The sequence below is a fragment of the Cetorhinus maximus genome, chromosome 28 (genome assembly GCF_964194155.1).
Source record: "Cetorhinus maximus chromosome 28, sCetMax3.hap1.1, whole genome shotgun sequence".
NCBI lineage: Eukaryota > Metazoa > Chordata > Chondrichthyes > Lamniformes > Cetorhinidae > Cetorhinus > Cetorhinus maximus.
In genome coordinates, this window is record NC_135906.1 from 28,684,596 (window position 1) to 28,705,932 (window position 21,337).

The 21,337-nt window shown below is 45.1% G+C and overlaps 1 protein-coding gene across 2 annotated transcripts in view; it reads left to right on the top strand.

Annotated features, from left to right (window-relative positions):
- LOC144668983 (podocan-like protein 1) overlaps positions 1 to 12,130 on the top strand; it is a 32,110-nt gene extending 19,980 nt beyond the window's left edge. Inside the window, exons 7-10 of one of the 2 annotated variants that reach the window (XM_078531518.1) lie at positions 2,338 to 2,453; positions 6,624 to 7,281; positions 9,951 to 10,099; positions 11,110 to 12,130. In XM_078531518.1, coding sequence (XP_078387644.1) covers positions 2,338 to 2,453; positions 6,624 to 7,281; positions 9,951 to 10,099; positions 11,110 to 11,329 — 1,143 coding nt within the window. In that variant the 3' untranslated portion in view covers positions 11,330 to 12,130. The remainder of the gene's footprint in view (positions 1 to 2,337; positions 2,454 to 6,623; positions 7,282 to 9,950; positions 10,100 to 11,109) is intronic. The other variant, XM_078531519.1, reaches the window with a different exon arrangement.
- Positions 12,131 to 21,337: the final 9,207 nt, after the last annotated feature.

Genomic DNA, 21,337 nt, shown 5'->3' on the forward strand with positions numbered 1-21,337 from the left:
TATTAACTCCGCTCTTGTGGCTTATTCATTTCCTCCTCCTAAAGCCTCAAAAGCCAATGCAAAGCTTTTCCTTCTTTTAGTGTGATGAGTTCATCTGACTGAACAATGAGCTCTACAATGGTCTTCTGGCTTTCAGAGAGAGTGTGTTATGAGCCAACCCCCCAGGGAACGTTCCCCAAAGATGTCGATTCAGGCGAGATCCCCCCTCAATTTGTCACTGTCTGGTTGGGACGCCCCCACCAAATTGTTATACCCTGGGTGAGGATTGGTGAACCAGCTCCCTGTTTTTATTCACCCCCACCACTCCCCCCATCCCCCTCTGTTGGTTGCAACAAGATTTAATCTAGAAAGGACCCCTTTCGCAGATTCCCTTTTGTCCCAGGCCCAATCATTCTGGTTTTGAAGGAGCCAGTTTGATCAGACTTTCCTGAGTTAAAGTGAGTTTATTAACTACTAAAGGCAAGAAAGGATAAAACACATGCATATACGGTCATACAGGTTAACAGGAAGAATTTAGTGTGAAGTAAGCGATTATATATATGTGTGTGTATATATGTTTATAATATTTATGTAGAAAGGTATATGGAACAGTCCTTGACTCACGGGGAGTAGGTGATTGAGCGTTGCGGCCATCGTGATTCGAGATTCCAGTAGAATTGACTCCGGTAAACAAATAGTCAGATTCAAGGTTCAAGTAGAGTTGAATTCGACAGAGAGGGGAGAGATCGGGATATGTACAAAGTGACAATTTGCAGGGGTAGTGTGTGTGGCTGTTGCTTCTGAGTTAAACTTCCAGCACTTGCTCTCTTCTCAGAACAGCCACCAACAGACAGACCCCGGGGCAGCTTTTAACTCACTCTTAACCCCTTCTTTGTATGTTCCAAGTGGGAAGTAAATTCACAAATCTCTCTGGACATTGCTCACAGGATTTCTTGATGAGATGATACTCACCTCCCATTATGTCCCATTGTCTATACCGGAGCGAGAAATTAGGTTCTGGATGTCTTTCAAAGTACCTTGTCTGGCAACAGGGTGGGGTTCCATTGCCTGTTGGGGAGTCACCCTGCAGTATTCCAGCCAATGGTTTGTGTCCATTTTTAAAGTCCAATATTTCTGGACACAGTTCTATGTTTTTTCCTTTATTATCATGGCAAGAGGAGGGGAGAGAGGAGGGGGGAGGAAAAAAGGGAGAGAAGGGAGGGGAGGAAAGGGGAGGGAGGAGGGGGGGAGGAAAAGGGAGAGAGAAGGGAGGGGAGGAAAGGGGAGGGAGGAGGGGGGGAGGAAAAGGGAGAGAGAAGGGAGGGGAGGAAAGGGGAGGGAGGAGGGGGGGAGGAAAAGGGAGAGAGAAGGGAGGGGAGGAAAGGGGAGGGGGGGGTAGGAAAAGGGAGAGAGGAGGCGGGGAGAAGGGAGAGAAGAGGGGGGGAAGGGGAAAGAGGGGGGAAAGGAGAGAAAGGCGGGGGGAAGGAGAGAAGAAAGCGAGAATGAGTAGGAGGGTGAAAAGGAGTGAGTGTGAAAGACAAAGCAGGGAAACAGAGAAAGCAGTGAGAGCGAGAGAAATAAAAAGAGAAAAATAGAAAAAATAGAGAAATAAAGAGAAAGAAGGAGAAAAATAGAAAGAGACCATTTGGAAGAGAACTGTCTGTTTTCCCAGCTTTTAGGATTATTCAATGACACAGCAAAATATCCTTCATTACTGAACATAGACCCAGCTGTAAGTTGAACATAGACCCAGCTGTATGTTGAACATAGACCCAGCTGTATGTTGAACATAGACCCAGCTGTATGTTGAACATAGACCCAGCTGTATGTTGAACATAGACCCAGCTGTAAGTTGAACATAGACCCAGCTGTATGTTGAACGTAGACCCAGCTGTAAGTTGAACATAGACCCAGCTGTAAGTTGAACATAGACCCAGCTGCATGTTGAACATAGACCCAGCTGTAAGTTGAACATAGACCCAGCTGTAAGTTGAACATAGACCCAGCTGTAAGTTGAACATAGACCCAGCTGTAAGTTGAACATAGACCCAGCTGTAAGTTGAACATAGACCCAGCTGTATGTTGAACATAGACCCAGCTGTAAGTTGAACATAGACCCAGCTGTAAGTTGAACATAGACCCAGCTGGCACAGGCTGCTGCACAAAGTGAAGAAATACTTTCACTGAGAAAGCCGATTGAAGGGCTAATGTCCAATCTGGCACACAGCCCCAATGTGGGAGAGAACAGGACATCCATGTGGTGATTCTGGCGGTTTAGTGATGCCAAGTTTATACATTGGATGAGAGGAAGGCTCTGAACAGTTGGAATGAGTTTTTTTGTGTGTTTCTCTATCACAGCACAACAGAATCTCAAAGATTCCGAAAGGCGCCTTCAGTAACTTGGAGCAACTTCGCGAACTCTACCTGCAGTGCAATAGTCTGTCCAATGCCGGTATTAATTCACAGACCTTCAGGTGAGCAAAGTAAAGTCATGCAGCAAACGTCAGAGAGTGAATACACCAAAACTCCACAGATACAGCCAGCTCTATTCCATGTATGTCTGGGCTCAGGGGCCACTTACTGCACCTATTGCAGAAAGGTTTACTGGGATCCGAGTTACTAAATAACCCATTAGCAAGTGACATTGTACAATATTACCCAGCAGCAAATTCAAGATTTCTGTGGCATCAAAGAGGAGGAAGACTATGTGGTAATGAAGTGGGAAGGGATTGGCATTGAGGGGAGAGAACGAGACTGACTGCAGCCCAGTCATTGTGTAAATCGATGTGCTGAATGGCATTCAGGATTTTTCATTAGTCACAAGTTGCTGTTAACCTTTTTCTGCAGTAATTATTTCTTCGTATCACCTTATTCTTTTCTTTTAAACATTGGCAGTTGATTTCCAACCCTTTTGTTCACCATCTGGCATCTCCTCTGGCTGCCAGCTCTCTACTGGTCTGTTGCTAGGCTACTGTCATTCATCTGAGCACCAATAGTGACAGCCCCATTACCCCTTGTGCAGAAGGTGTGGGGGAAGGAAAAGAATATCGGCCTTGACAGGGTAGATGCTGAGATTTTGGGCAGAATCTTCTGGACTTTGAAGAGTCTCGGGCAGAGGGACCATTCCTGGGTGTTTCTGGAGGAGGCCAAATACCAGGCCTTACTCTGCATGCACCATCCCATTAGAAGATGGGCTGTCTTTGTATATTTTCTATCTCAGAGCAATGCAGAGATGACACTGGTTTCTGAGTGTGCGACAGGTTTATTTACAAGAGCTTTAACATTTCTCTGCAATCACAAAGTATCTGCACTCATGCTTACAGCTCAGCTTCTAGTAGCTTCTGTGGTGTCTGTTTACTTTGCTCTGAGTCAACACCCAGGCTTAATCAATCAAGCACAGTGAGCATAGATCAGTTAGCAGACTCACATAATCAAAGTACAGAACAATTGAACACTACAGGCTGCGCTGACAGGAGGGTCAATCAGATGGCTCGAGGTGAAGGGTGAATGTTAGGCCCATTGTGAAAGCCGTTTGTTGTTGAGCTGCATGGAGGAGGAGAGGGCAACATAGAAGAAGGACGTGATTCTCATTGCAACTGGCAACCTATCCCCTCCTGTACAGCGCTGCGTGGTAGATCCATCTGCAGCTGTGACAAATCCACTCACAAACCTTTGCAGATGGAAGGCTCTCAACATTAAAATTTCATATTGATTTCATGATATCCTGATCTCTTGCTCTGCACTCCTGCCTTGTTGAGTAGGCAAGATGCAGACAGAATGGGGGTCCTGTGCTCCCTTGACAAAATCTTAGACCTTTTAATAATGGCTGCTAATGACTTCAATTAATGCCTCAGCTATCTACCTGCACGCTGTCACTGCCTCCTTGATCCTGCCTCTGCCAAGATTGCTGACAGGCAGGAATATGTCAGGGATCCAAGACAACCCAAGACTTTCGAAATTAGCTCCCGGCCCCACCTCTAAACCCGCCTCAGTGTTGGCTGGGAAGATTCTTCCTGTCGTTTCCCCTGGTTACAGAATCAAGAACTGGGGGCCGCAATCTCAGGGTAAGGGTCAGCCATTTTGGACTGAGATGAGGAGAAATTTCTTCACGCAAGAGAGTTGTGAATCTTTGGAATTCTTTACCCCAGGGAGCTGTGGAAGCTCAGTATTCACTATACCCAAGACCAAGATTGATAGATAGGCGCTAAGGGATACAAGGGATGTAGGGATAGGATAAGGAAAGTGGAGTTGGGATAGAAAATCACCCATGATCCTACTGAACAGCAAAGAGGTTTAAGGGCATAATGGCCTACTCCTGCTCCAATTTCTTATGTTCGTATGTAGATATAATGGGGAGGGAAGGAAGAGCAGAGTTTTATGTCAGCTATGGTTCAATCGGCACCTCTTTCACCTCCGAGTCAGAAGTTCAAGTCCTGCTCCAGAGACTTGAACACATAACAAAGCTGACACTGCAGTACTGAGGGAGTGCTACAGTGTCTGAGGTGTCACCTTTCTGACAAAACGTTAAACTGGGGATCCAAATGCCCTCTCAGGTGTAAGTAAAAGATCCCATGAAACTATTCAAAGAAGAATTAGAGAATGATACTAACTGAGATAAGGTTGATACCTGAAAATAAACAAGCATGGATTAATCTTACCAATATTTAAATCAGTAACTGTTTGAATCTGATATGATAGACAGGGATAGATGGAGGAGGAAGAGAAAAACAGCAATGTAAAAATAAAGCTATTACTTCCCTTGCATCGTACTACTTAATATTTACAGCACAACTCTGCATGAGCTCTACATGAGCCTCCTCCATCCTTCTTTATCTAATCCCATCATTATATCCTAGTCCTTTCTCCCTTGTGTTTATCCAGCTTCCCCTTAAATACATGGACGCTATTTGTCTCAGCCAACTAGCGAGTTCTGGTTCCCAATTCGTAACTTCTTATATTTATGGCCTCTGGTTCTGGTCTCGCTCTCAAGCAGAAACATCTTCTCTACATCTAGTCTATCAAACCATTTCATACTCTTAAAGATCTCTATCGGGTCACCCCCATAGTCTTCTCTTTTCTCTGTTCAACCTATCCTGCTGCATACAACCTCTCATTTCTGGTATAATTCTAGTTTAATCTTTTCGCAATCTCTCCTGTGTCTCTATATAATATGGAGAGCAGAACTGTGCAAAGTATTCCTAGTGAGGTCTAACCTTCTGCTTTTCAACATTATTCCTCCAGAAATGAGACCCAGAATCAGTGCTTTGTTTGCTTTTTTTATGGTCTCATTAACCTTTGTTGCTAATTTTAATCATTTGTGTATCTGTACTTCCACTAGACCGCACCCCAATCCCTTTGCTCCTCTAACCCACTTAGACTCTTATTCTCCAAAGAATAATATTTCTCCAAAGTGCCCTCCTTTTCCCTTCTACCAAAATATATCACCATACACATCTATATCTAAATTAATTTGCCATTTGCACACCAATTCTAAAAGTTTATTCATGACTTCCTCTATTTTGTCTCAGTCCTTCACTCTATTCATGACACCTGCAAAATTTGATGCCGTCTGCAAATTTTATTGTACTTTTGATTCCTCAGTTTAAATCGTTTATGTAAATGGTGAACAACAGCGGTCCCAGCTCCAATCCTTGAGGAATATCACTTCGTACCCTTTGCTGGTCTGAGTAACTAGCCATAACCCTGCTCTCTTTGTTGTAGCCAGCTTGGTATCCATAGAACCATAGAAAAGTTACAGCACAGAAGGAGGCCGTTCGGCCCATCTTGTCCATGCCAGCCCGAGGACACCCAGGTGCCCTTTCTAATCCCACCTTCCTGCACCCGGCCCATAGCCCTGTAGCTTACAGCACTTTAGGTGCAGATCCAGGTACTTTTTAAAAGAGTTTAGAGTTTCTGCTTCTACCACCAACTTGGGCAGCAAATTCCAGACACCCACTACCCTCTGCATAAAAAAGTTCTTCCTCATGTCCCCCCTACACCTTCTGCCACTTATCTTGGATCTATGTCCCCTGGTTCTAGAATTCTCCACCAAGGGAAACAATTTTATCCTGTCCACTCTATCTATTCCCCTCATAATTTTGTACACCTCAATCAAGTCACCTCTCAGCCTTCTTTGTTCTGAGGAAAATAACCCCAACCTATCCAATCTCTCCTCTTAGCTACACTTTTCTAACCCTGGCAACATTCTTGTAAACCTCCTCTGCACTCTCTCCAGAGCTATTACATCCTTCCTGTAATGTGGTGACCAGAACTGCACACAATACTCCAGTTGTGGCCTCATCAGTGTTTTATACAATTCCAACATTATATCCTTACTTTTATATTCTATACCTCTGCCAATGAAGGAGAGCATTCCATATGCGTTCTTTACAACCTTGTCTACTTGAACTGCTGCCTTCAGGGACTTACAGTGCCTTATCAAAGGCCTTTAGGAAATCCAAATATATGACGTTTACTATATCCCCTTAACTATCCTTTTGGTGACTTTTTCAGAGTTCAGTAAGTTTGCTCCATTCTGACCTTCCCTTTTGAAATCCACACTGAGCACTCTTTATTACATTTTCAGTTTCCAGATGTTTTTTTTCTATTTGAGTAAGGATTCCATTATTTTTCCTACTTAACAGTAAAATGAAAGGAATGCAATACCTGGATTTATCCAGCAATAACCTGAGGAAGGTGCCTGACGGATTGCCTCCCAACATCGTTGTTTTGCAGTTGGGAAAAAACCACATCACCTCGATATCCAAGCACAGCATTAACAGGATCCGGAATCTGGAATACTTGCTGCTTCAAAATAACAGGATCACGGCCAGCAGAATCCACAAGGATGCTTTTGGGAAGCTGCGGAAACTACATACGCTTCACATCTTTAACAATCCACTCAGCAAGATCCCAGCCAGCCTCCCTCGCCGTATCAACTCACTCATGCTGCTCCACAATGGCATCGAGCGGATTGGCATCAATGATTTTGTCTCCACCTACTACCTGAATGAGCTCAACTTGAGTTACAACAAGTTACGCAGTGCGAGCATTCACAGGTTGGCCTTCCGAAAGCTTCACCAATTGGAGAGGCTTGATCTCTCGGGGAACAACCTGACCCTGCTTCCCACTGGCCTCCCGCCCAGCCTGCAGGCTCTGAGGATACAGTACAATCAAATTAACCAACTCTCCGCCGACGCATTGCTCAACATGAAGGCTTTGAGGGAGCTGTACTTGCACCACAACAAGTTAACCATCGGCAAGATAGCACCAGGAACATGGAGGGAAGTGCCCAGTCTTAAGGTTGGTAGAGACACTGTAAAAGGACAGAAAAATAAAAAGATGCTTGCAGTTCAGTAGTGCCTTTCACAAGCTCATGATATCCCAATGCACTTCAGAGTCAATGAAGTACTTTGGGAAGGTAGTCATTGGGCCAACTCTCCTGGTCTCCGGATTGTCAGAGACCGGACATTCAACCATAGATGCATTGCCAGGACCCTATGGAAGCCCTAACACTCCGGCCCATGTGGGAATTGCACAGGAAGTTTGAAGTTCCGAAGGCAATTCCCCTGCTCCCTGGGACCCTCTGCGAATGTCTCTGACTCTGAGTTAGAGTTGGGAACTTTAGAGAATTCCGTGGTACTTACCCGACTAGTTACCCAGGAAACATTTGACAGCAAAAAAAAAAAACTAGTCTAACACCTGGATAACTCCAGAATTGCCCCCTCCCCACCAAAATCACTCACACTGAACAACCACCACCTCCCCAATCACTTCCCTGACTAGCCCCCTGGCCCCACGAATACTCAACCCAACTACACGCCCAACCTGACCCAACCACTCTCCAATCACCCTCTCAACCACCCCCCTGATCAACCCCCGACCCAAAGGAGTACCCCCCGACTCGATCTGACTATCCCCCAACCCGATGTGACTACCCCGCCCCCGACCACCTGACTATCCCACTGACCCAACCACTTGACAACCCACCTACCCACCTACTCACTCATTCACCCACTCATCCATTTACTAACGTGCAAAGGCCATTTCAACTTAGCAGATGGCAGCTGGGACTGAAAAAAAAGGGGGGGGCATGTCCCATCTTCCCCCCGACTCTGCTCCGCTCCGACCGAGTTCCCCAATGGATGCTAAGCTCCACATTTCTGGAAAAGCTGGGCTCGGACGTTCCCGGAAGAAACGCAGAGCAGCGTCCAGTCGGGGGTGGGGGGTTGGGGAGTGTGTTGGGGGGGGTGGGGGTGGGGGTGGGGGGGGAGTGGGTGGTGGGGGTGGGGGGGGTGGGGGAGGGGGGGTGGGGGTGGGGGGGGGAGTGTGTTGGGGGGGGTGGGGGTTGGGGAGTGGGTGGGGGGTTGGGGAGTGGGTGGGGGTGGGGGTGGGGGAGTGGGGAGTGTGTTGGGGGGGTGGGGGGGGTATTGTAATTTGAGCTGATTTCTGCTCCTTGGGAGATCCTGGGCCTTAATTGTAATGCAGGGAATGCACAAACTCAAAACAGCAACGTGGTAATAGCCAAATCATCTAGTTTGATGATAAATATTGACCAGGACATCAGGGATAACTCCTCTGCTCTTCGCAATAGCGCCATGAGATAGTTTACAGCTAGTTAAAAGGCGAGAGAGAGGGAGAGGGGGAGAGAGGGGAGAGAGACTTGCAGCCTGGGAACCAACCTCTCCCTTTCACCTGTCTCCCTCGGTATTCCTGCAGCTCCGAGCTCCTTTGTAGGGTGTTGACCAGCCAGGATTCAATGCTGTTCCCTTTCCCTGCTCTCCAGCAGCACATGGTCAGGGAACATCATTCAGGGGCACAGGGTCTTCAGCAGAGAGCAAAGTTTTCTTTGCCCAGTTGAGAAATCTGAGGTGAAGGGACGAGGCCAAGACCCCTGAGCACTATTAATGTGGAAAGGACTGGGAGGAAACGGTTACATGGACAAAAAGAGGTAAATGGATGAAAAACCTGGTTTTAAAAGCCTAGAGATTATAGGCTGAGGGTGGTGAGATGTTCCACAATCCTGAGATTCTGACAGAGTTAGAGCAAGCAGTTAACTAGAACAAAAATAAAAGCAAAATACTGCGGATGCTGGAAATCTGAAATTTAAAACTCAGCAGGTCTGGCAGCATCTGTGGAGAGAGAAACCAAGTTAATGTTTCGTGCCCGTGTGACTCTTCTTCAGAGATGAGGAGTCATACGGACTCGAAACATTGACTCTGTTTCTCCCTCCAAAGATACTGCCAGACCTGCGAGATTTAGCAGCATTTCCTGTTTCTGTTATAGTTCATCAAATCTTGAGCCAGGATTTTACCTCCTGCGGGCGGGCGCAATGCCCAACCCATCCGGCCACGAAATAGGGCCAGAGGACATCTCACGCGAGCGTCCTGTCATCATGTCCACGCGCGATATCGTGCGCAGCATTCAGAAGCACAGGGTACCCGCCGACAATTAAGCTCGTTGAGGGGCCATTGAAAGCAATTTTTCGTGGCCCGTCCACTTTCATGGTCAGCAGTCGGGCCAATCGGCCTTTTTTATTGTTTTTTTTGTGTGGGGGCCTGGGGTCCCCCTGGGCCAACTGTCCGCTTTCAGGGAGCCCACTGGAAGCACTCACCAGCACCCAGGGTGTCATCAGTGCCCACCCTCTTCCCCACCGGCAATGCTGAGCCTTTCTCAGTGCGCGTTTCACACAGGCTGGCTGTTAACTGGGTGTGAAATCGTGGTCAGGGGCCCGTTACCCATCCGCTCTCGGGCCCACCGATCCCGCGCGTGTCCGAGGAGTGAAAAGTTCAGGCCTTGGTTTCGACGCAGTTGGAAGAATTAAGATTAATGTTGAGGGCAAAGGTAAGTGTTTGAGATGAATGAAAAGGCACAGCTGCCTTCTTAAAGGGCTATTTTAACAATCGGGCAGGTGTCGAATATTTCACATTAAATACAAGATGTGATCGATTTTTTTTTTCAAATGCTTTTAGTTGTTGGACCTGGGGTATAACGATTTGTCCTACGTGCCTCCAGATCTCCCTGAGTCCCTGGAGTATATTTACCTGCAGAATAACCGCATTTCAACCATCACCTCAGACTCCTTCATCTCTGTATCAAACATTAAAGTGATAATCCTGAGGTAAGTGGCCCACAGCTTTGGATGGGATACTTTCAGGAATCCAACCTGCAACATCTTAAAAAAAACCTCTGTAGCAGCCCAAATATTCTTTGTGATGTATTTCGCAGTGGAGGTGGCTTTTCATTGGGTTGTTGATGTTGAATGTAGGTGAGTTGAGACAGAAGGGAGAGTGGTAACTCACCAGCAATTCCTGCTTTCATTAGGCCAGCTAACATCGGTTTTCACACACGGAATGGGTTCAAATCCCACCACGGAAACTGGGGAATTTAAATTCAATTAACAAATAAATCTGGAATAAAATGCTAGACTCCTTAAAATTGACCATTAAACTGTCAGATCGTTAAAAACCCCTCTGATTCACCAATGTCCTTCAGGGGATGAAATCTGCTGTCCTTTACCCAGTCTGGCCTCCATGTGACCCCAGACACACAGCAATGTGCTTGACTTTTAACTGCCCTCTGAAATCGCTTAACTAGCCATTCAGTTGTAGGTGGTTCACCACTACCTGCTCAAGGGCAATTGGGCCTTGCCAGCGAAACTTGCATCCCAAGAATGAATATGTTTAAAAATCTGCCATAATGGGCAGACGCCAACATTGGCCATTCTTTACCCAGGCCTGATTCAGGTGTTTAAGCCTCTTTTCAGCAATATGGAAAGGCCTAACACCAGCTTGAGGGCCCTACTCCCTCATTCAGCACTACTGCTGCCAGTCCTGATCACCATCTGCCCCAGAGATGCCCCAGTCCTGATCCCTCAGCGTCTTCCTTCACTTTTCACTAGGGGACTTTAGAGCCACGACTATCTACATCAATGAGGGCCAATATCAGGAGCTGCTCATTCCTTACCAATCGTGCATGGGGTATTTACCCCACGCACACAAAATAGGCATTCCCAAATCAGCAGGCCTAAGAGCACAGAGCAACCTCCCACCAGTGCTGCCACAGCTTTGATGCTCTGACACACCAACATGTCCTAATCTGAACGTTCTCTTGCTCGGTTTCATTCCACAGGTCAAACAGGCTGACCTCAGCTGGAGTAAGAAAGGGCTCCTTCAGGGGCCTGCAATATGTGCAGGTTTTGGATCTGACTGGCAATCCTGAGTACATCAGCGTCCTTCTGAACAGCACAACCCGGAGCCCATCACGGGCAGGCAACAACAGCACAGCAAGAGCCCAAAGAGCAACCAACCAGCAGAGCCGGGAGATATCGAGACTGCCTGTGGCTGGATAGAAAACTGAGTAATGCAACCGGAGAACGCTAACTAAACAGTAGCTTAGCACAGAGATTATGTATAACTAACCAGTCAGAGACAATCCATTGAGCGACCAGCTGAAGGAATTGCACTGCAAGGGACAGTCAACAATGGACACCACAATCTATTTACTGGAGAACTCCTGTATTTAAATTAACATATAGTTCCTCTAATAGTCAGATCCAGTAAAATGAAATCAAAGCATTTGAATGGAAACAGATCAGCTACATCAGTCTCCAGGCCATATTGTCAGCACATTTCTAAGGGTATGGTCAAGTCCAATCAACCTCTTGAGGCAGAAGCTGTGCTTAACCCCACCCAGTGCTGCTCAATACCTGCTGGGGTGCCAATGTCATGGCTTCCAGTCTTCACTGGCCTCAGTGCAACACCTTGGAATGTTTTCACTATGTTAAAGGCACTATACAAATGCAAATAGTTGCTTTTGCTCTGACAAGCAATTCAAGTGGGGGAGGGGGGAAATCACACTGATTGGGGTGAGGTAAATTCCACGAGGGATTTACCTTTCATCTGCCTTTTCACTTTCAAACCTTCCTGTTCCTTCCCTGAAACCCAGGGCCACAGTTTTTAAATCCTGATTTCTCCTGATTCCCGATCATTGAACATTCCCAGGTACAGGTCCAAAGGGTTTGGTTCCAAATTCCACCAGAACACAATAAGAGAAACTCATTTTTGATTTATTTTCAACTATTTTTTGCTGTATTTCATTATGTACATAGAGATGTTGAATCTAATATAAACAAACGCTTGCTACCACTACATTACCAGCTGTATTATTTGTGATTTGAATTTCTATTAGGTGGTCCGAATGCATTGTGTTTCAACTTTCATTGGCCAAAGGCTTAACATTTCTAGACCCCTCATCATATTGCTTCCTCTAAAACCTCATATACAACAAACTACTTTGGTGAAGAGCAGTGGTTGGAATTGTGCAGGAGCCGATTTGTGCACTGCAAGAGCTAAAACAATGAGATGACTAACTGGCTAATCTCTCGAGGGAGGAATGTTTGCCAAGACACTGGGAGAACTCTGCCATGGGATAGTTAAAATCCACCAGAGTCAGTGCAACAGGCAAGCAAAGGCTTCAAAGCATCAAAGAATAGCATCTCCTGCAATGCAGCACTCCCTTAGTACTGCACTCCATTGTAGATCTAGATAGTCCGAGCTAGGTTTCTGATCCAGAGACTGCCAAGTGAATCATTCCTTTGATTGTACTTTGATATTATTGAGCTGTTCAACTTTAGTCTGCCAGTCAAAATGCAGGATCATTTCCCCCCAAAGTTATTCTCTACTACTTGGATGTATTGTACTCCATTGTTGTGGCACACTGGATGGTAAATGCTGAGCTGCTCAAATCCCAGACAGAAACTTGAAACAAGTGCCACAACTGTTTTGCAGTTTGTATTTTTATCTCGAGATGCGTGCCTTGAATTCAGTAGTAATAAATCCACCGAGTCTTAAAGGTTTTTTATAAAACTAAGTTAAACATTTATTGATAAAAAATAATTTTAAGCATATACGTAGGTCTACAAATGACTACTATGATAACCCCTAGCTCCCCTGGTTAATCTAACTCCCAGTTACACGTCCGTTAAGGCATCAGTAAAAACAAAATCGATTTTAACAGGCCCAGGCAAAGCACAGAATACCCTGGACAGGGATTTTCAGTGAATTCTCTTAGCTTCAGTTCCTATAGGCAGCAGCTTGGTCATTAGAGGCTGGAGACTTTTCACACTTGCTGGATCTTAGAATGTCTTCTCTCCTTTATACATATTTTCCCCTTTGAATGCAAAGTTCATTGTTTCAATATGTCTTTGGACTTTGCCTTTCTAATAATAAAAAATCTTTCATAGTACCAATTTTAATCAGCAAGCTTTAGGAAAAATAAACACACTGTCTTCTGGCTAAGTGTAACATTTCATCCTCTCGTTTGAAATTCAGACCACTCTCACTTATCTAAAAATGCAAATGTTCCTTTACACCTCACATTCTAAAACTTCAGCCATGTTTACTTATTTAGCATTTCAAACTAAGTTTCTCTTCTGATACATCAGAGCCTTCAGGCCAACACACAACCACACACACACTCCAGACCCCACTATTCCTACTTTATAATAAATCCCAATAACATTATGAAAATTATTGTATTTTCATGACATCCATGGAGAAAATCAGCAAAGTGCACACTCAACATAGGTTAAAATACCGGGACTAGATATAGACAACTTAACTGCTATACAACCGGAAGCTCCACACCTACATTTCTCTCACTCTTGGTTCCTTTTCTTTGTTCCAGCCGCTTCTCACAGGGAAGGTCTCTATCAGCCTGGGTGTTAATGTTCTGATTGATGCTGGGGCGGAATAACATTGCCCTCCAAGCCACACACCATCCTGACTTGGAACTAAAATCGCCATTTCTTCACTGTCACTGGATCAAAACCTTGGAACTCCCTCCCTAACAGCACTGTGGGAGTACCCACACCACATGGACTGCAGCGGTTCAAGGCGGCAGCTCACCACCACCCTCTCAAGGGGCAATTAGGGGTGGGCAACAAATGCTGGCCTTACCAGCGACACCCACACCCTGTGAACAAATAAAAAATTACTACGTTGCACAGACCAAGTTCAGAAGATTAAAAGGTGAATTAATTTGTGTTTTGAAGATGATTAAAGGGTTCGATAGGGTAGATAGAAGTATTTCCTCCGGTGGGAGAGACCAGAACAAGGGGACATACCTTAAAATTAGAGCTATGCTTTCAGGGATAGTATCGGAAAGCACTTCTTCACACAAAGAATGTTGGAAATCAGGAACTTTCTCCCACAAAAAGCAGCTGAGGTCAGGGGTGTTGGGATTGATAGGTTTTTGTTGGGTAAGGGTTTTAAGGCACATGGAATGTAAATCATGATTTAATTGAATGACAGAACAGGTTGTTGGAGGGTTTGAATGGTCTCCTTCTGTTCCTGTATTCATAGCATGGAGTCTTTTTTAAAAAAAATCCTTTACTTCACTAACATTATTTCCAACAAACACACAAATTTACCAGTTCTGCTATTTTTTTGATGAGAACAAAATTGGGAGAGAATAGACAGATGAAGGCAGCAACAGGCCTGTTCCAGCTGTTCCACACAGAGCTCCCGAACCACAACAACCCACTTCTTTTGTACGTGATTCCAGGCTTTCTGGTCGTTTAGCATATTGCTGTATGTGGGATCTTGCTGTGCACAGATTTGCTGCCACTATTCCCACGTTACAAAAGTTCACATAAATAAAACTGTGTGTGTGAGGAACTTCCTGGAATGCAGCCCTAAATTTGTCTTGTGCTAGTTTGACCCTGTGTTCTTTTTCTTATATGCCCTCGTTGGGAATATTGTGTGTGCAGTCATAGGAACAGGAGTAGGCCATTCAGCCCCTCAAGCCTGTTTTGTCCTAGCAATACATGAATTTATTTGAATTAGTGATCCTGATTCACCTTTTCTATACTATTTATTAATTTATATACATCTAGTTACCTCCTCTCTCACTTACCTCCTGTTAAGGCTAACAGATTAAAAATGTTTCCAATCTTTCAGAAGATAAAGATAAGGACAAGGAAACGTTTTATGACCAAGTTCATCCCTCCAGTATCCAAATTCATCCATCTTGGCTTTAAACTCAGCTTTATTTTAACATTTCTTTCAAGTGTTTTTATGTCAGAGAAAATTAGTCACAAGCTTACGTTTATATAATGTCTTTGATGACTTCAGGATGTCCGAAAGCACTTTATAGCCAATGAAGTGCTTTTTTCCCCTTGAAGTATGGTCACTCTTATAATGTAGGAAACATGACAGCCAATTTGAATACAGAAAGATCCCACAAACACATCCTTCTGTCATCCTTGACTTTATGTACAAAAGACGAAGCAAAAGGAGGAATAAATGTTACCAGCAAACCCCTCACAATAATGCAGATGGTGCTAATGCAGTAAAAACTATTGCTAGGAAAGCTTTTTAAAAGAAAAAGCACACGTTCTTTTTAAACCAGTTCTACTTTATCCCTTTATTATGAATGAATAGCAATCAATATCATCTCCATTTTATACATTATATTCCAATCTGTAAGACATTCAGTAGAAAGTTAGCAGGCACTTCACAGAATTCGAAACATCCTTAGTCCCTCCCCAGCCCATCACCAAAGTCACAGTGGGAGTTGGAAATAACAGGTATTGTACAGCAATCTGTGCAAAACGCAGGATAAGTCCACATGAAGCACACCCCACCCCACCGCAGTCACCTCACCTTAGTACATTCGGCCCGCAGGATTGGCCCTGGCATATGCTGTACAGGACTGTAATAATGACCCCATTCCCAAGTTATAGTGCTTAGGATGGTCTCCATTTCAGAGTTAGTGTGAGTTCTTCTATAAACAAGGGTAGGGATGGAGAGCCAGGGAGAATTTTACTTAAAGTTCTGCTCTTTTCTCAACAGGTCCCAAACGATTAAAGCTCATGGACAATTCTTTGGCCCTTGCTTAGTTGCATGTGTTTTCTCTGTGCAGAGTGCGCTCACTGGCCTCCTAGCCACAGGTGGCGGGTTAGCCAAGTGAGTACTATTGATTTCAAATGACACCTGAAGGGAAAGCAGATGAGGAAAGTCACCCCTTGCCTTCCGACTGATTCAAGAGCAGTGTTGGCAGCGTCCATCGTTGGACATCGAAATCAGGGAATGGGAAGGCAGCTTCTCTTCACATAACACAAATTCTTCAGCAATACCTTAGACTTGTCCCACCATCACTCAGCAGGTCAGGGCAGTACTTGTAATCCCACCTGGTGTATTGTCAGGGTGCAGTCACACCATACGTACTGGGAGGGGAGGGGAAGGGAGGGGAAGGGAGGGGAGGGGGGTCAGCAGATCCCAGCCTAGGATGCATCAATTGAATGGCTGGTCCATTCTAGTATTGGCAGGTTTCGCCTCGCTGTGATTTGAGTTAGGATGGAGGAGGAATTAGGAATCAGGAATCATCCTCAGCCACTCTCGAAAAGAAGCTGAGGAATTGCCAAACCCTGAGGGGATCACCTACAAACACACCCAAACCTCTCCCCTCCACCCTCCCCCTTCAGTTGAACAATCATGATCAGCACAGAGGGGTTATCCATAATAGTTCTGCAATTTAAAAAAAAGATTAAGGTAATGCATTGTTATCGTCTGATCAAACGCACATTTAGAGCTGGAAAAGTTTCATTTGGACCCTTCACTCTCTGAAATCAGATTATCATCTACTCTTTGACCCTGGTAAACAATATCCCACTGCCTGCTCAGTGGACACTTAGTGCAGTGCTTTTCCCTACTACGGAAATGCAAAATTTAACCTGACAATAAGTTTCCTCCCTAAACATGTCAAACCGACTGAATCAAACCCTTCTCCTGCTGGCCAGGCTGCCCTCTGCTGAAGCAGATCCTGTGCCCTGCATGTCAGACTGAGGGAGATGGTGGCTTAGTGCTAATGTCACTGGACTAGTGATCCAAAGGCCTGGCTACAAATTCAAACCCCACCATATGGCAGCTGGTGGAATTTAAACTCAATTATTAAAAAGCATGAAATCTAAAAGCTCGGCTCAGTAATGGGAACCATGACAACTATCACCGATTGTCGTAAAAACCCATCTGGTTCACTAATGTCCTCTAGGGAAGGAAATCTGCCGTCCTTACCTGGTCTGGCCTACATGTGACTCCAGACCCACAGCAATGTGGTTGACTCTCAACTTCCCTCTGAAATGGCCTAGCAAGTCTCTCAGTCCAAGGGCAATTTTGGATGGGCAACAAATACTGGTCTCGCCAACAATGCCCACATCCCATAAAAGAATAAAAGAAAAAACCCCCCACCAGTCTCTTCATCCTATCAGGCTCTGCTGACTAGGGCCTTGCCTCCTCTGATCCACTTCACTGTCTAATACATTATGAGGAATGTCACATTTTCTATATCTGCTGGTTTATTGAATGACATCAGCTCCTGCTCATCACTGCAGGAAAATGCAGAAAATATGAACATTGGAAAACTCAACAACGCTGTAAACACACCCCAGGTGGGTCAGTATTTGGGGGAGGGGCTGCGTCAACATTTTCAGGTGGTAAGTTCTGATCAGGGGTCCTCCCTGCAATGTTAGGCTAACGACATGTTTCTGGCACTTAGTGACCTGCTACATTCATTGCTGTACCCAGACTCCGATCCCTACTGCACAGGGGAGCTGCTAACTTAACTGAACCAGGGAATGTGGGAATACGTGACAGGCAGGGCTGCCAATCCTCCAGGAATTGAAGACCAATCTCTAAGACACTGCTCTGTGCAACCCTGGAGGAAAATCATTGGGACATTCAAAATCATTATTAAAATTTTCTTTAAACATTTCTCTTTACTAGATATAAAAATATTGAAAATGGGTGAAAAAAACACCATTTGGCTGACACTCAAGCATCATCCAATTGGGTAAGGAGTCTGTTTTTCTTTCCAATTGGTGTAGGAGGGCTGTGCGTCACAAGGATGGATGTGTTGGCTGACTGGTGGCTGGAGAGTGGGAGCAAGTCATGTGATGAAACCTCCAGGAATACACAGTTGGCAACCCTAACGACAGGTCCACCAATGCCTGGTGAAAGAGAAACAGGGGCGGGGGGGGCGCAGAAACGACAACAGCTCGGGTGCCGACCCTTCAGCAGTGCCGACTCAGTGAAGAGTCTACAACATCAACCTTCAATCTCTCTTGCTTTATAAAGCACTGGATGGACCTTAGTTGGAGCACTGTGCCAATTCTGACCACCACACTTTAGGAAGGCTGGCAAGACCCTGGGGAAATTTACTAGAACAGGACCAGCAATGAGAGAATTCATGTTATAGAGAGAGGCGAGGGTTATTCACCCTAACAGCATAGAAGAAGTGAAGATTCAATAACGTTGTTCAAAATCATGAAGGGTTTTGATACAGTCAATAAGAAACAACGGTTTCCACTGGTAGGAGGCTGTGTGATTGGAGGTCAGGGATTTAAGACAGTTGGCAAAAAAGCCAGGGAGTTGGGGGTGGGAAGGGCAGGAAGATGAGGAGAATTGTTTTTAATAGGAACTTGGGGAGCTGTTATGTTCTGGAATGCACTACCTGAAAGGGTGCTGGAAGCAGATTCAATGCTAACTTTCAAAAGGGAATTGACTAAGTAAGTTGAAAAAGAAAAATTCAAAGGCTATGAGGAAGCAGCAGGGATGTAGGGACCATCGATAGCTCTTTCAAAGAGCTAGTACAGCACAAGGATAGATAGCCTCCATCGATGCTACACGATGCTGACAGACTCATTCCTATATCCAGCAATTTTTAATTTCAGATGTGCAGTGTTGAAATTTCCCCCCTTCCTTCCTCAAGTTTGACAGTAATATACATCTGCAAACGTTGTTCCTTTTGAGTGAGGGGGGACTGACTGCTGGAGTCATTCCTCTTGTTGCCTCACCAGAGGGCTGGCAATGCTTGGCTCTAACCAACTGATCTGAGCTTGGTACCAGAGGAACAAGAGGCCATGGAGATGCCAGAAAATACAAAGGTTTACTCTTCATTCAGAACAGACATCCTTCCAGGGACCACAGCACAAAAGATTGTTAGATTCCCTCAGTCACCGAAAGCTCCCTCTATCTACCTCACCCAGAGTTTCCCCATCAAATATTAAACAGAGACACACTTCAGAATGCTGCAGTACAGTGGGATCTGGGTGCCCTTGTATATGAGAGTTAACATCATGTGATTAGGAAGGCAAATGGAATGCTGGCCTTTGATGGCAATGGGAATAGAGTATAAAAGTAGGGAAGTCTTGTTACTACGGTAGCAGACATTATGAGACTGCACGCAGTGTAATGTACTGTGTAGTTTTGGTCTCCTTACTTAAGGAACTCACATTGGAAGCAGTTCTGAGAACATTCACTCTGCTGATTCCCGGGATGAAGGGATTGTCTTATGAGGAAAAGTTGAGCCTATACGCGTAGGAGTTTAAAAGGATGAGAGGTGTTCTTATTGAAAAAGTTAAAAGATTCTGAGGGGACTTGACAGGGTAGGTGCCTAAAGGATGTTTCCTCTCATGGGGACATCTAGGACTAGGAGGCAGAGTTTAAAGGTGTCTCCCATTTAAGACAGAGATGAGGAGGAATTTCTTCTCTCAGAGTTGCCAGTCTTTGGAATTCTCCTCTGCAGAGAGCAGTGAAGGCTGGGTAATTGAATATATTCAAGGCTGAGTCAGGTTTTAGATTGACAAATGAGTCAAAGGGCTATGTATGGGGACAGGCAAGGAAATGCTATAATAAGAACTGAAAATGCTGGAAAAACTCAGCAGGTCTGGCAGCATGTGTGGCGCGGAATAGAGTTAACGTTTTGAATCTGTATGACTCTCTTCAGGAGGCAAGAAAGTGCTGCTAAGACCACAATCAGATCACCATGATCTTGCTGAATGGTGAAGCAGGCTACTCCTGCTCCATTTTCTTATGGTTTTATGAATCTGGGCCAGGTGGGCACAGATCCAGTAGTGCATTCAAGTTTCTTCCACAGAACACACCATGAATCGCTTCCTGCAACACTGCAGTGAACCAGAAACCCAACCATGTAGATGCAGTTTGCCACCATCTCCAGTGTGTGTGTGTGTGTATGTGTCTGTGTGTGTGTGTCTGTCTGTGTGTGCGCGCACGCATGTATTACACTGAGGCACTGTCCACTATCAGAAACAGTGCAATCTCTGTTAGTATACACTGCAATGCCAAATTAAAGCTTCTTAAATAAATATACTCTGGTGCTATTTAGTGTGCTTTCGTTTAAGGCCTCAAATATATTTTGTAATAATCTGAGCTGTGATCATTTTGCAAGGGGTTCTAGGATTGGGAGTTGGTCATTTGTGGCTGAAACTTCACATTTTTCCCCAGAGCTCTCAGTGTTTTGAGAGATGGATTCTCCATCCAGGGAGGAAGTGAAGAGTTGGAAAGTAACGAAAGGTCAGCTAAGCTTTCATCTGATTTCAATCAGACTGTGTTAGGGCTGAGCGTCAGTCTCAGTTCTTGTCCCTCTCTCCTCCTTTCAAGTTTCAATGAAACCGATGTCTCTTTGTGGGTCTCATTTGGCATTTGTGTATCCAGCACTGGCTAAAGGACAGCAGGATTCCCTGAATAATGGGGAGGTGAACAGGCACAGTCAACTCCATGTGGCCTGCACCTGCAGCCCGATCCTCCTGCCACTTTGGAAATTTAGGTGGGGAGTTAGACTCTTCTGGAATCCCTCCCATAGTCAAAAAATGCTGTCATCACTAAAGCCCTGGACTTATGTGAATAATAGCTATCTGGCTGAGGACAGAGGGCTGGCAGCTGATGGAATTCACCCCCCAGGGGCCCAGGCTTTGGAAGGAGAAGGAAGAAATTAATGAGAAATCAAAAGCGCTTCATTCTGGAGCAGATTGAAGACCAGAACACTCTTTCCTGGGACATTGAAACTGTGCAGTGTGTTACAGGAACCTTAGTGTCTAATAATACACCTCCAAATTAGTGATTTCCAGAAATCCATGACCTTTGGCTCAGAATTGTAAAGCACCCTCCACCGCCACCCCCCGCTGCCCCCCGCCAAAGGCCAAGAGCAAAGCCTTGACTAAAACTCCCAGTTCCACTCTCTTGATAACACAATTAATTGGCACAAAATTTTGATCTGTCAAGATCATCAAATTTACGTTACAATATAATCAAACACCTTTGTAACTCGACAATGTCACAAGCCATTGCTGATAGGTCAGTGACAATTTAAAAATAACTAGCAAAAGACAGACGGGAACTACAGTTACCCTTCCCGTTATTACACAGGTGTAACTGCTGTTAAGGCAGAGGGGCTCAGATATTCTCCCCCATGACACCCAACCCCAACCACCACCACCACCACCCCGCCACCTTCATGAGGGTACAGTTCCAAGGAAAACAATGAAAGATTTCTGCTCTTG